This window comes from Mugil cephalus, chromosome 23, assembly GCF_022458985.1.
Source record: "Mugil cephalus isolate CIBA_MC_2020 chromosome 23, CIBA_Mcephalus_1.1, whole genome shotgun sequence".
NCBI classification, from domain to species: Eukaryota; Metazoa; Chordata; class Actinopteri; order Mugiliformes; family Mugilidae; genus Mugil; species Mugil cephalus.
The window spans coordinates 2,997,879-3,011,849 of record NC_061792.1 but is presented as its reverse complement, the minus strand read 5'-3'; the positions used below and the strand labels follow the sequence as shown (position 1 = coordinate 3,011,849).

The 13,971-nt window shown below is 39.7% G+C and overlaps 2 protein-coding genes across 3 annotated transcripts; one reads left to right on the top strand and one right to left on the bottom strand.

The window, feature by feature from the left end:
- Window positions 1-29: 29 nt before the first annotated feature.
- cars2 (cysteinyl-tRNA synthetase 2, mitochondrial) lies at window positions 30-6,358 on the bottom strand. 2 transcript variants are annotated; one of them, XM_047577053.1, is made up of 15 exons: window positions 6,017-6,358; window positions 5,856-5,906; window positions 5,331-5,448; window positions 5,173-5,244; window positions 4,857-4,962; window positions 4,702-4,782; window positions 4,427-4,556; window positions 4,181-4,314; window positions 2,586-2,653; window positions 1,720-1,786; window positions 1,382-1,520; window positions 1,105-1,228; window positions 927-1,025; window positions 301-513; window positions 30-212 (listed from the first exon to the last, which is right to left on the bottom strand). In XM_047577053.1, the coding sequence occupies exons 1-15, from the start codon at window positions 6,214-6,216 to the stop codon at window positions 111-113; spliced, it is 1,704 nt and encodes a 567-aa protein (XP_047433009.1). In that variant the 5' UTR covers window positions 6,217-6,358; the 3' UTR covers window positions 30-110. The 2 variants fall into 2 exon arrangements, with proteins under 2 accessions (XP_047433009.1, XP_047433010.1); XM_047577054.1 differs by having other exon boundaries at window positions 301-510.
- A 3-nt stretch (window positions 6,359-6,361) lies between these two features.
- On the top strand, window positions 6,362-13,946 carry atg3 (autophagy related 3). The gene is made up of 12 exons (XM_047577056.1): window positions 6,362-6,573; window positions 6,843-6,884; window positions 7,012-7,061; window positions 7,994-8,064; window positions 8,641-8,748; window positions 9,739-9,794; window positions 10,013-10,094; window positions 10,181-10,215; window positions 10,946-11,098; window positions 11,343-11,470; window positions 12,047-12,115; window positions 12,213-13,946. Exons 1-12 carry the CDS (start codon window positions 6,502-6,504, stop codon window positions 12,292-12,294), a joined length of 948 nt encoding a protein of 315 aa, XP_047433012.1. The 5' UTR covers window positions 6,362-6,501; the 3' UTR covers window positions 12,295-13,946.
- The last annotated feature ends 25 nt before the right edge of the window (window positions 13,947-13,971 follow it).

Below are 13,971 nucleotides of genomic sequence, written 5' to 3'. Positions count from 1 at the left end.
GAAACAAAATATATGAGACAAGTGGCAGGTTAGATTCTGTAATAAAATTATGAGTTTTATTTTTCCGTATTGAGTCTTTTAGTAGAGTCCACAAAGATGAAAGGTGAGTTTCAGTCGTCGTGATACGTCTCAGCTGGATGTCTCCTTGTGTTTATCCTGGACACTCTCTGCTGTCTGTCTTTTATCTCCCACGTAGAGGTGGCTCCTCTGTCCTAAAAACACATTAGAAAAGATCAGTCAGTCCTCAAGATAGTAAATATGGACTTCTACTATATTAATTTGTGAACCAACCGAGCATACCTTTATCAGCACGCCCAAAGGTGCCAGGTCGTCTCTGATAGTGTCACAGGCTTTAAGGAGGGGGATCCTCTCTGTGTACAGTCCAGGTTTCTTGGATTCGGTGGTTGAATCATCCTGATGAGTGAGTGCGAACGCTCGGACTTCTCTTCTAAAATGAGTCAGCTGTTCCACAACGGCCTGCAGTCTCCCGTAATTGTTGGCAGCATCCGCCTTCTAACAAATACAGAAAATTTCCTTTGTGCTGTGTGCAATACAAAGTTTGATTTCCTACTATAGTAACTACCTAAAATGACAGAAACTACCCTTGAAAAAAATATTTTTGTGTTTTAGTTTGGCCCGTAAAGTTTTTTCTGATTCAAGTTCCATCCACTAACATAGAGGAGGTGGAGCTTATGACCTATACTGCAGACAGACACAAGGGGAGCACTACTTGATAGAGAAGATTCTCCGCTGTCCCTTATTTACAGTCTATGGTTACAACACATAAGGGACACAGTGTTTTACTGGTGAAACACTTCGTTAACATGATACTTTATTATCGTGAACGCATTATAGTTGTAGTAGTGACTCCTACGTACACCCTACAAATCTGTTAACCTGTATATACATCATCCATCAGTCCTGACCTTGCTGTGCAGCAGATCGATCCCAAACACATCCAGGATGTCTCTGATGTAGGCGACCATTGCTCCAAATACAGCAGGGCTCCGGACCGCTACGTCAGACTGAACACAACCACACAGCGATGAAATCATTATTACAGCCATGGCTGGTTTAGGTTTTGAACTGAAATTGAAGTGTTACCCTAGAAACCGGCTGGAGTTGGCAGTTTCCGTGATAAATGAGATTCATCACACCACTGATTGCTTTTGGGGTATCAAAGTCATCTGCTAGAGCTTTCACTGTGCTGGATTTTGCCTCAGCTAACCTGAAGAAACACAAGAGGAGGGAAAAGTGATGCAAGCTAACACATAGAAGTTTGTTCTTTTGAGATTTAATGAGACAAAAAGTAAAAGGGACTTATACAAATACAATGAAGAAAATTAAACAAATAAGGGGAATCAGACTGAAGAGAAACTACCTCTCCCAGAGAAAGTCCTCCTGGACAGGTGAACACTGCACCTGACCCTTAATGTAGGACTCAGCATCACTGATGAAGGTGGAGATGGTTTCTAGAGAGGTCCGAGCCCCATGCATGCTGGCATCACTGTAGTCTATGGCTGTAATCAGGAGGAAACGTATATATACTTTTTTTTTTTTTACATTACATGACATTATGTGACAGAAGTTCTATTTTATCAGTCTTTACATTATGAATACAGCCATTTTCCGATTTTTCAGTTTTACAGACCAGAAAATGTAAAATGAATAAACAATCCTCCATTACATAAAAAAAAAAAATATCTTTGTTTTTCCTACCTGATCTGTATTTGGTCAAAAGACAGAACATACGGAATTCATTGGCAGAGTAAGACTGCAAAAAATCCTGTTGGAAGACAAAGGCAATGTTTTCACAAATACACAATATAAACAATATAGAGCTACATGTATTAGTATATTTGGTTAGAGAAAAAACGAAAAATAGATATAGCACAGCATCACAATAGGCAGACATGTACATTTTTTAATTGATGACTAGTGATATGTTGTTCGCAAATGAGCCGGCGAATAAGCAGAGCTGACTGCTGTCAGGGAAAGACAAATCTTTTGCTGCTCCTGCCTGAGAATCCATCAGATGCAGGCAGAGGGCAGAACTTTATTTTGATGGGCACGCTGTACGGCCAGTCACATATGAGCACAGAATAGGGTTATGTGGTACATGCTATTATGCGAATGAAAGAAGGGCTGCAGATGATCCAAAGTTAGTGAGTGTTGTACAGGATTTAATTGCAATTATTTTTTTTATGTTAAGAAATTAAGGAAAACAGGACCTTCAATGAGGTATCTGGTATTTCTGAATGCCAACTTGCACTTAAGACTTTCATCTAAAGTGTCATAATGTTAAGACTTTTATTCAAACAAACCATTCATAATAGCTAAATTAGGCTAAAATAGAAGGTCTCGAGTGAAACTAAATGAAAAGCAATTTAGGAGCCAAAACACTTGACTCGGGCCTCCTATCACTAAATTAAATCCTTTTGGCACTTGAATAATAAAATCAATTGTTTTTTTGGTCCAGTAGATAGTGCAGTTGAGTTTTTCTGTTTAGTTTTTCCAGTGCCCAAGTCAGCAAGGGTGACTGCTGTGTGTAGAAGCAAGTAGTGGCTAATTCACAAGGGTTTTACCTCGATGGTGATGAAGTTCTTCAAAGATTTTGACATTTTCTCTGCGCTGCCTTTCAGATGTAAGTGTCCTAAAACAATAACAGACAGTCAGGTGAAGATACTGTCAATAAGAAAACATGAAGATTACAACATTCACAGTTAGCTGTGCACCAGATTTCTTACAGATGGAAATCTGTAATCTCCAACTGTATTGTAAATGCTGTATAATTTATGTATACCATTACACATCATGACCTCCTGGCTAACATTGTGTTGGTCCCCCCTTTTGCGACCATAGCCGCACTGTTCAGTCAAGGTATGGACTCTTCAAGCTCTCTCAAGAGTTAGCTACAAAGTCCTGCAAGTTTCAAGGTAGGGCCTGGACTTATGGATTGGATTTACAGCACATCCCACACAAATCCTCAAATGTTTTGAGATCGGGGGAATATGGAGGCCAAATCAAGACCTCAACTCATAGTTGTGCTCCTCTAACCATTCCTGAACCATTTTTTATTTGACACACGGCAACAATGCTAAGGTAGGTGGTACTTAAAGGCTCTTTTACAGTGCCACCCAAATGCTAGTCGGTGCTGTCTTTTTTGCAGGTTGGATTAACAATGGCAACTAAAGGTTTTGCCAAATATGAGTCATGCAAATGTTTGTATCTCCAAACCTCCTCAGTTAACCTTACCGAATCTTTAATGATCCAAAACAATCAATTCAAAAATTGTGGAGATAGAGAAGCAGCCAGAAATACTAAAGTTGAAACACACTACTACCAAGAGAGCGCATTTTTCTGGGGAGGTGTTTGCATTGTCACCATAGCCTTGATGTCAACTTAACACGCAGAAGTATAAACCACCTATCACATCCACATGGATGGCAAGGCCCAAGGTTTTCTAGAAGAACACTGCCTAAAGCATAATGCTGCCACCACCAGCTTGCCTTCTTCCTATAGTGCATCCTAGTGTCATATGTTCCCCAAGCAAGCAATGACAGGCACCAGGCCAACCAAAAAAAAAAACACAATTAATCACACAGGGCCATTTTCCATTGCTCCATGTTTAAGTTCAGATTGTATCCACAATAGGTGATTTGGGAAGAGGAAAGGGTTCCGGTTGGAATTATTGGAAGCATTCTTCAGCCATTTGAGCTGAATATCTTCTCTGTTAGATCGGACCACATGGGCTGGGCTTCGCTCCCAAACATGCATCAGTGAGCCTTGGCTAGTTCACGACTGTTCCTTACTTGGACCATTTTTCATAGATACTGACCACTACAGACCAGAAACTCCCCACAAGAGCTCCAGTATTGGAGATGATCTGACTGAGTTATCTAGCCAGCACAGTTTGGCCCTTGTCAAAGTTGCCCAAATCCTTACGCTTGCCCATTTCTCCTGCTTCTAACACATCAGCCGTGAGGACAAAATATTCGCTTGCAGCTTTATATATCCCACCCACAAACCGTGATGAAGAGATAATCAGTGTAATCACTTCACTTATCACTGATCGGTGTTAACACAGTGTACAACAGAGCAGGAACGAACTCTCAGATTAAAAAATGTAAATGTAAAAACCTAGTCCAGCGTAATTTACTAGACCTTTATCAAGATTCACCTGAGTGGAGGAAGTAGTTCGCCCACTGTCCACACTGATGGTAGGCTTCACTTTGAGCAATCTCATTCTCGTGGTGAGGAAAGGCCAGGTCTATGCCCCCAGAGTGGATGTCCAGCTGGCTTCCAAACACACAACTGAGGCAAGAAAGAGCACAATGAAGTAGACTTTGTTCAAACTTATGATATGCTTCAATATATACTGTGAGAGTAAATAAAGCAGACATGGCTTTAAGCTTTAAGTCCAAACCTAGCGATTGTGGAGCACTCAATGTGCCACCCGGGTCTGCCTTTGCCCCACGGAGACTCCCAGAATGGTTCTTGAGGTTTGGATGGTTTCCACAAAGCGAAATCTCTTAAGTCTCGTTTATTTGAGCTGCCTGCAAAGAGTATTGTTGATCAGTACAGTGAACATATGATAGTATGTAAAAAGTTAAAAGTTATAATATCCAACCAGCAGAGCCCATAAGTAAGTGAGCATGCACCATTCTACCCAATACCTCTCCAGATAAAAAAAACACTTACCAGGTTCTCCTTGAGAATCCACTGGTGTCACGAACTTGCCGTAACGGTCCCCAATGGACTGGATGTCAAAATACACATCACCTACGACCAAAGCAGTTCAAGCATGTTGACTCAGGCGATGCAAGGACGTGGTCATTATTTCAAAAGAGATTTACCCTCTTTGGTGACGTAAGCGTGTCCGTTTTCAACGATCCGCCCAATAAACGCAACAATATGATGCACATTTTCAGTGACTCGTAGATATGCTGCAGGAGGAATCACCTCAAACGCAAGCAAAGAAGATGGAGACACATTTATAGTTAAATAAACATCTGAGTCATGTTCTTGAACCGTTAAAAGTGCGACAGGGATTGTACCTAAACACAACAATAATTTCTATTTTCTATTGACTTGTTTTTTGTTCCAAACTGTTTTACTGTCCACAATGGCCCTTAAGGCAGTCTTTCAGTGAAACTTAATACCCAAACACACCTTTAGTGACAACATATCCCTCTTGAATTCCTCCTCATACATTCTGGCTATGGTGGATGAGGATACATTTTCCTGCCAAACAAGATGGAAACCGATAATGTCAACAAACAGCAGCTGGAATCATCTGTTCTCCTCACAAGCTCTGAACAAATTTTTACCTCCAAGCTTCTTCTGATAATTTTGTCATCGATGTCAGTGATGACCATGGCGTGGATGACGGTGATTCCAAACAGCCTGGACAGAATCCTCTGCAGTATGTCAAACCTGACATATGAGCTGTGGCAGACAGAAGGAAAGTAGTTCAGCTCAAACACACTCACACGTGCATAAGAATGTATTAATTAGCAATGTGTCATTCGCAATCGAGCCGATTCTTTGTAGCGAACGAGAAGAGACGATTCCTGTCAGGGAAAGTCGAACCTTCTCATCTCATCTCATGACAAATCTAATTTTGGTGGGCAGCCCGTGTGGTCAATCACATGTTAAACAGAGTAGGATCATACCATTGTATCAAAAAAAGAAAGGGGCAAGGGAGGGCAACCATGCAGATACTGAAGTAATGGACAAAAACTGGGCATCTGGTATTTCTGAATGCCAACCTAAACTACTTTTATCTAAATTGTATCAGGGAAAGACCAGGGTCGTATCTTTTGACAACTGTGTGTTGATGTCTGCATAGTTACCATGCATGTCCCAGGTGTGCGTGGTCGTAAACGGTGGGTCCGCAGCTGTACCTAAGATGCAGCATAATCTTTGCGGGTTATTATGTAACGTCATGTTGGATATTATAACAATAATAAATAATAATATTAACAAACGAGTAGCTGATTATACTATTACGTACCAGGTAGCTACTCCCTCTCTGGGCAGAATGAGAGGCTCTTTCTGTTTGGTCAGGCTGTTGAAAGTCTTTAAACCCGTGTCAAACCCGCTGGGGGTCCTCCATGTCTTCCCTTGAGTATTGCAGCAGGATCCATTCGATCTAAATTTGACCGAGCTCGCTTTTGCTTTGGATATCAGCGACCTCGCCGAATGTCTCCACATCGCTATGTCCGACACAGTTCTCCTCGCTAGCCCAGCTTTTCCAATAAAGCGTGAACGCTGTTAATAATAGTGGCTTTCACTATCATCAGGACAGGCGAGGACTTTTTGCGAGTGTCGCTTCTCGCGAGAGTGCGATTCAGGAAGTGTGAGAAGAAGGAGTATCATGTGATTAGTTCTTGCTGGCTTCCTGAGCAGCTATGTCAGAGAAAAAACAACAACATTGAGATTTTTACAGGACCTTTCTTTAGTAGTAGCTCTGGATTAATTTAGGAGGAATTCTCCAAGATGCAAAACGTCATAAACACAGTGAAAGGAACAGCACTGGGAGTGGCGGAGTTTCTCACTCCTGTATTGAAGGTAAACTCACGTTACACGAGCTAGCTTGTTGATGGTCGTAGCTACAGTGAGACGACATAAACACGTAAACAGGTGATCAGTGCCGTCCGGTACGATACTCATTTCTGTCCTATTTAGATAGAAGCCAATACCCAAGACTATTAGAAGGTTAGCAGGATATCCAGCCAAAATTGTTCTTTGCACAGCTACGAGGTTATTCGCCGGTAAGCTATAACTGGAAGTGTTGGGCTTGCCTTCAAGATAAATTAATGTTTTATCATTAATCGCAGGAGTCCAAATTCAAAGAGACTGGAGTCATAACACCAGAAGAGGTAAGAATGCACATGCTGAAGACTCGAGCACATTTTTATGTATTTATTTATTTGTTTTGCTCATCTTTTTCATTTTACTGTAATCGCGGCACTGCAAAAGGTTTACTGTGGATTTTTTGCATTTTAGTTTGTAGCAGCTGGAGATCACTTGGTTCATCACTGCCCCACGTGGAAATGGTAAGTGCCGACTACTCATTCAACCTTGATTTATGCTACTGCCGCAGGCTGAGTACGTAGTACGGACTTGATTAACAGTATCACGGTACTCAACGTGCGTAGGGGGTTACGCAGCCGACAAAATATCCTATTTATATGTAATTAAGCCACCAGAGCTCTGGGCAGTGACTGGCCAGTTGTATTGATGTAAAGGTTTCGAAGATACAAACATTTGTTTGACTTGTCTGCCTGAAAGTGAAGTGGGAAGAGGAAGAAAAAGCAACAAAATAAAACAAACCAGAACAATTATAGCCATTGTGTCTGCGTTGCCCGCATGTGTAGTTGCATTTCTAGGGAGGTATACGTCAGGCTACGGCATCAGGTCTTGTGTAGGGTTCCCAGCGATGGCGTCAACGCCCAGTGGTACAATAAATTGGATTGCTGCCTTGTGAAGTTCAGGTTAACTTTTAATGTACACCAGGATCAACAGTGTTTAGTTTGTATTAATTTTGGTAGTGTTTACTATGTGCATCAGTACAGGGACAGTTTAATAGACTTGACTTTCAGCATTAAGTTTTATTTGTATTTGTGTAACATTACCGGACCTTTTTTAACAGCTTTTCTTGTGTCTTAAAGTGGATTTCACAGCATAGTGCAGTTTCACACTTGGAGAAACTCAAGTTGCACCACACCATGCGCTATGTGGTCAGCCAGAAATTGAGACATCAGAATTGCTTTATATTTTTTTTAGCTTTCAAGCACATTTTTAGTGTCAAACAAATTCCAAAAAGATATTTTGTGGCGTCTAAATTCGGATACCATATTGACGTTTTTATTAGAAAATCATACAATAGTCCAAACTATTACCACACCATTACCAAGACAAAAGCATAATGGACATTATTTAATATAAATATATATTTATATGTATTTTTATGTCCGTGTCCATTCAGGGCCACAGGAGAAGAACTTAAGGTGAAGCCATATTTGCCCCAAGATAAACAGTTTCTCCTGACTCGCAATGGTAAGAGGAGGATTTGACACTACACTGACCTCATACACTTTGTTACATTAGCAAGTTGTATGTGCTTCTTAATTGCATTCATAGCCTCAAAATTGATTAGCACTTTTTAGTATGTATTTTGAATACACACACACTGACACTGGAGTGTAACACAGGATACCTGGAAGGTGTTTCTGTTCTGCTTTTTTATTTCTGTTTCGATTTTGTTAAGATTGATTTTATTTCTGTTTCTTTCAGATTTGTACACATGCACATCTTGTACACCATTTACTTATTACTACTATTGTATTTAATTTATTGCATTATTATTAGTTTATTTTTATTTAGTCTTTACACCTATTTTTCCTTTTGCTTGTGGTTTTTAATGCTATTGGTTGTGGCAATATCAGATAGGTGTAATGTTTTCTTATTTCTTTATTGTAAATGTAGCTTTGATACATTTTATCAGCCACTAGAACACATCTAGAGTCGAGTATCGGAAAAATCCACTCCAGTTGCTTTATTGCTTAAATTGCTGACCAACTTGAGTGAGGTCTGATAAATTCCTCTGTTTTATACCTCTGTATGTTTTTGCAGTTCCTTGTTATAAGCGTTGCAAACAAATGGAGTATTCAGACGAGCTGGAAGCCATCATAGAGGAGGATGATGGAGACGGGGGCTGGGTGGACACTTACCACAATTCAGGTTGGACACCGTCTCTTGACATATCCGTATGTTCCAGTAGCAACCAACAACCTACAACACATGCACTTCCCCAATGACTCAGTTTCTCTGCATTAGCAAGCCACTCTGCTCCACCGAGTGAGCGGTGTTGGTAACGGAGGTGGTGTAGCAGTGACCGGTCAGCGCAAAGGTGTTTGAATTTCTCGAATTTCTCATACAATCAGTAAAGCATCTGTCTATCTAGAATCTTTTAGATATGGATATACCCTGATATCCTACCAAGAGACTATGTATTGGTGCGATGTCTAAGTTTGAGTGATGCTGATCCAGATCCTATCCTATTACAGTTCTTATTTCGAGGATAAAATGAGGTACCCCCAGGGTGGCATCTTAAAAATAAATGAATATCAAACTGACCCAGTCTTTTGAAGGGCTCTTTGAAAGGAACAGATCCACAAGATCCTTGTGAACTCACTTCAAAGAGCCATAAATGCCATCTCTATCGGAGACACTTAACAACGCAGAGGCAATAGAGTCATGCCAGTCCAGAAGACAACAGTCCCTCCACTGTGAAATATTTTTGTGCAAAGTTGCACATTTATTTTGCTCATGTTCAATTTCCTCATAACCTCTCTTGTCCTGTCCTCTCTGCACTGTGTAAATACAGTTTGCAGTTCAGCTAACTCGTCAGTCATGACATCTCATTAGTAAGAAGCACATAATATTTTAGTTTTTTACTGTATCTGGTTAATGCAAAGGTTTTTGTTTTGTGTTTCTGAGGTACTCTGAAAAGTTTTGTGGTATGAAGCCTTGTTTGGATTGGATTTAGATTGGATTGATATTATTTTTCTCACACACACGGATCACACATATAATGGACAACATAATTAGAAGAGTGTGTTGTGTTCTTAGATACATTTAAATAAATACATTTCAAAGGGTTTATTGACCTTATACCTTAATATGTTATGATGTTTCTGAAGTTTGAAAAATGATGTGACTGTGTTTCAGCAAGTGTGCTAGGAGTCACTGACGCTGTGCGAGAAATTTCCCTGGACAATAACAAGGTATGTCTATACCAAAACAAAGTCCCAGAATTCCAGATGTCGATCATAGTTTATGTGACAACTTTTTCGAATATTACAGTGTGAAATCAAGGTGACAGTCTGGAACTTTACTGTCAGTTTTCTAGCAGTTAAAAAATACTTTAAAACAGGCTGTCAACCATTTTTAAGTAGTGCTTAAAGAATGCGGTTAAAAATGCTTTGAATCCAAATTTCTTCAGGACAAAAACATGAATGCCACGTCTGCAGCATGTTGTGAAGATGACGATGAAGATGAAGATGGAGAAGCAGCAGATATGGAAGGTATTCATCTCTTACTCATGTCTTAGCAGTAACAAAGCTGTTATTTTATTTTTCTCAAACTCAACGTGTGGCTGTCTTCTTTTTAGAATATGAGGAAAGTGGTCTGCTGGAAACAGATGAGGTTTGTACAGAAATTTGAATTTATTGCTTTTAATGCATAGACTGTATATAAATATGGACAAAATATCCCCACTTTTTTGCATCGGCCAAACTCACACTATTTTCCCGGGACTTCGGCCGGTGACATTTTGTGACCCAGAGTGCAAAGTATGATCTGAGAGTGACGTCACACGGAGGCATGTTATCAATGACCCGTCCACACCTCCACCTGGACTCATTCATGTTTTTGTGTAATTAATACTGCACTCTCCTCTACCTCCACCAGTTACAAAGGAATGTTGGATTATCCAATGTATTTATTTATCCATTTATTTTTTCCAGCTGTCACGGTCCTACAGGACCACCTCATGGAGCGGTTGGCATGGCAGCTGGTAGTCATCATGATACTGCATCCCCTTTCTATAACGTCTAAAAGTTAACTAAGATGAAACTTCACACAAAAATAGGCACTTGAGTCTGCATCGGCATTATGTTAACTCCCAAAAATAAAAGAAATAATTCTTTATATTTTAGTGTTTTTATTTGGCTCAAGTCCCGCTAACTGGAGCTCATGACGTATACTTCAGCCAGCCACAAGAGGGAGCTCTGCTTGCTTTCAGCCACAAGAGGGAGCTCTGCTTGCTTTGGTTTCACTTTTGAGGAGCTGTTCCTTTGTCCATGTTTATTTACAGTCTGTGGTTTATTGTTTATGAATGTCCAGCGACAACTTGACTCTTCTCTCCTTCTTCTAGGCAACCCTGGACACCAGTAAAATGGTAGAAACTAAAGCCAAAGCAGAGCCTGGGAGTGAAGATGCCATCCTTCAGACAAGAACATATGACCTGTACATCACATATGATAAATACTACCAGACTCCTCGACTCTGGCTGTTCGGATACGATGAAGTACGCACCTGGAAAAAGGATTATGGTTTTATTCAAAAGAAACAAATCCATTGAAGATGGAATATAATACTTTATTTTAAGTATTTATTTTTTCGTATTTTATTTATGTTTTATAATTTATCTTACACTTAGTTTTCTATTTACTAGTGTTTTTTTACTACTTATTATGCTTAAACACAAATAGTTTACAAACATTCCAAGCCCAAACTAAAATTAGTTTGTTTGTGTCGCCATGTCTTAACAGGACAGACAACCACTGACTGTAGAACAGATGTACGAGGACATCAGCCAGGACCATGTGAAGAAGACGGTCACCATTGAGAACCACCCCCACCTTCCTCCACCCGCCATGTGCTCCGTCCACCCCTGCAGGTGAATAAGGCTTTTAAAAATATATATTTTAAAAATAAATAAATATCAAAGTGAGCCAGTCTTTTGATCTGCTCTTTAACAAGAACAGATGTACAGGATCCAGCTCCCTTCAAAGAGCCGCAAATCCCATCTTTTTTACATTTATGCCGTTATATTAACTTCAGTAACTTTTTGAAAGAAATTTCTTCCGAGTCGATTTAGTGCACCACATTTTTTACTTTTACTTGCCATTTCATTCGTCACAACTACATAGATGAGGAAGGAAAACACTGATTTGGAAATATCAGAATTTGTGAGTTATTTTGTTTTTGTTTTTTTATGGACTGCATAATTTCAAAAAATGAAACAAAACAGACATTACAATTAGCTATTCAGTACTTGAGTAGTCTTTTCACCTGATACTTGACTCTTTTTTTTTGATGACTGCTTTTTACGTCTTTGAGTAACAATAATAATTTGAAGTAATGCTACTCTTACATGAGTACAATTTTAGGCTACCCTTCCCACCACTGATTACCTCTGATGGTGTGACTGTGGCTCAGGTTGGTATTTGGCTTTTGTGATCTTTGCTTCCAGACATGCCGAGGTGATGAAAAAGATCATTGAGACCGTGGCAGAAGGAGGAGGAGAGCTGGGAGTTCATATGTATCCTTTCATGGCAATAACATGATCAAATGGAAAAAAAGTTATGGTGACTTACCTTCTTGTTCCTGTGTTTTTTTCTTAACTCACATTTTTTCAGGTATCTTCTGATTTTCCTCAAGTTTGTGCAGGCCGTAATTCCCACAATAGAATACGATTACACAAGACACTTTACCATGTAGCTTCATATGTATCGGCCTAATACATAATATGTACACAGAAAGATCAGAGATTAAATCTGCTCTGCTTTGTGGAGTGTTTGTGTAACTCAAAGATGCTTTATTGGGTACAGTACAAGGGATGGTTATGTATGTGACAAAAACTTGCAGTTGAAAAGACAGTCTCATTTTTTTTTTTTTTTTAAACATGCTTGTTTTCTACAAACCCCAAAAGAGAAGAACATCAGCATCAGTTTGATAGTTGTGTAGTACAATGTTCAATAAATTCTGATCCTCATTTTCATCAGATACAGTTTTTAGAATTGTTTTCCCTCTCTATTTCAGTCTTTGTTCTAATCCAAGCTAACCCTGTTTGTGGACATTTGTGCGCAGACACATATGAAACTGATGTCCAACTTCTCACATCACTTTGACTAAAGGAGCTTCTACAGTACTATGGGACCTTAACGCTGTAACCTATGCATGCAGCTGACGCTGGTGCAAGTCATTTAGACTTGTGTGAAACTTTCTGTGAAATTTTGGCCCAATTTTGATGGAATTTCGCCGAACACAAGTCATACAGTTGTCTGTATATCCAAATCTCCTCAATTAAACCTACGGATTTTTTCAACAAGTGGACCAATCGCAGCTCTTGCACTCTATGTCGCCGCAGCTCGTTACATTTTTGGGGAGGTGCATGTCAGTTGGCGCTTGCCTCCATGAAGGTTCTGCGTAGATGTCTGCATTGTCACTGTAGTCTATAAGACTGCAGTCAAGGCTGCGTCTTAAAACTCGCAATGTAACTCTGAAGCTTCTCGACAGGTTGAATGTTGTGGGATTAAATAAAGGAAATATGGACGTGCAAAGGAAGAAGTGGCTAGAAAATCGACATGTTCCCAGTATAAACGTTAAAATCTAAAATATATGGTCAACCTTTTAGTATTTGAAAATCTATTAAACACTGTTTTCTCCCCTTCCGCTGCCATCACTAGCATTCGTTTGTGTCCACCCAATGAATGTAAGTGCTATTTTCACACTCCGCTTATCTCTGCTCTGGTTCCCAACATCTACTTTAGCTAATAAAGTCTCCAGTTGTCCTTTTCTGTTTGTTCTTGGGCTACAAATAATATTAATTCGGGTGGCTGATGTGTGTGTTTTTGTTAACCTGTCTCTGAGCCTAACTAAGCCGAATTGATCTAAGCTTCTTGACTATTCAGATTGTTCACATGCGTCAGATTTTGTTATTGCTACTATACTGATGCACTTTGCAGGAGTCGCGGCTGAACCTCATCATTCTTAATCAGCTTTCCATACCAGTTTGTCTTAATGCATTGAATGTGTTGATGACGGGACATGTTCATCCTCTTGTTGTTTGCTTATAAGCACCCTTCTGTGTTTTAATTAAACTTTGTCCATTTTTCCCCCCAGTCTTGCTTCTACAAGGTTTGATGTATTAATACCTTCTGTGTCTAAGATGTCTATGGCCTCCATAGCGCAACGTGCAAAGATTCACAATTTGTTTCACAAAGCAAATAGAAAACGTAACGGTGTACGTAATAATACAATCCTTCAATATTATTGACTGCTTGTTTATAATATCGTGAATTCTAACCTATACTGGCTTATTGCAATGACATGTTTCAGACAACACAACAAAATAAAGCATCTAAATCAGTGATCTGCACTCTACTTTTTCTGTTG

Bases quoted from the DNA above. Each gene is read 5' to 3' on its own strand.
- cars2 (XM_047577053.1), bottom strand. From the start codon at position 6,216: ATGTGGAGACATTCGGCGAGGTCGCTGATATCCAAAGCAAAAGCGAGC. The intron at 1,229-1,381 runs GTAGTTTCTCTT...GTGTTTCTTCAG, and splicing joins GAGGACTTTCTCTGGGAGAG to GTTAGCTGAGGCAAAATCCA. The intron at 1,026-1,104 runs GTAACACTTCAA...GGTTGTGTTCAG, and splicing joins AACTCCAGCCGGTTTCTAGG to TCTGACGTAGCGGTCCGGAG.
- atg3 (XM_047577056.1), top strand. From the start codon at position 6,502: ATGCAAAACGTCATAAACACAGTGAAAGGAACAGCACTGGGAGTGGCG. The intron at 6,574-6,842 runs GTAAACTCACGT...CATTAATCGCAG, and splicing joins TTCTCACTCCTGTATTGAAG to GAGTCCAAATTCAAAGAGAC. The intron at 9,795-10,012 runs GTATGTCTATAC...AAATTTCTTCAG, and splicing joins TTTCCCTGGACAATAACAAG to GACAAAAACATGAATGCCAC.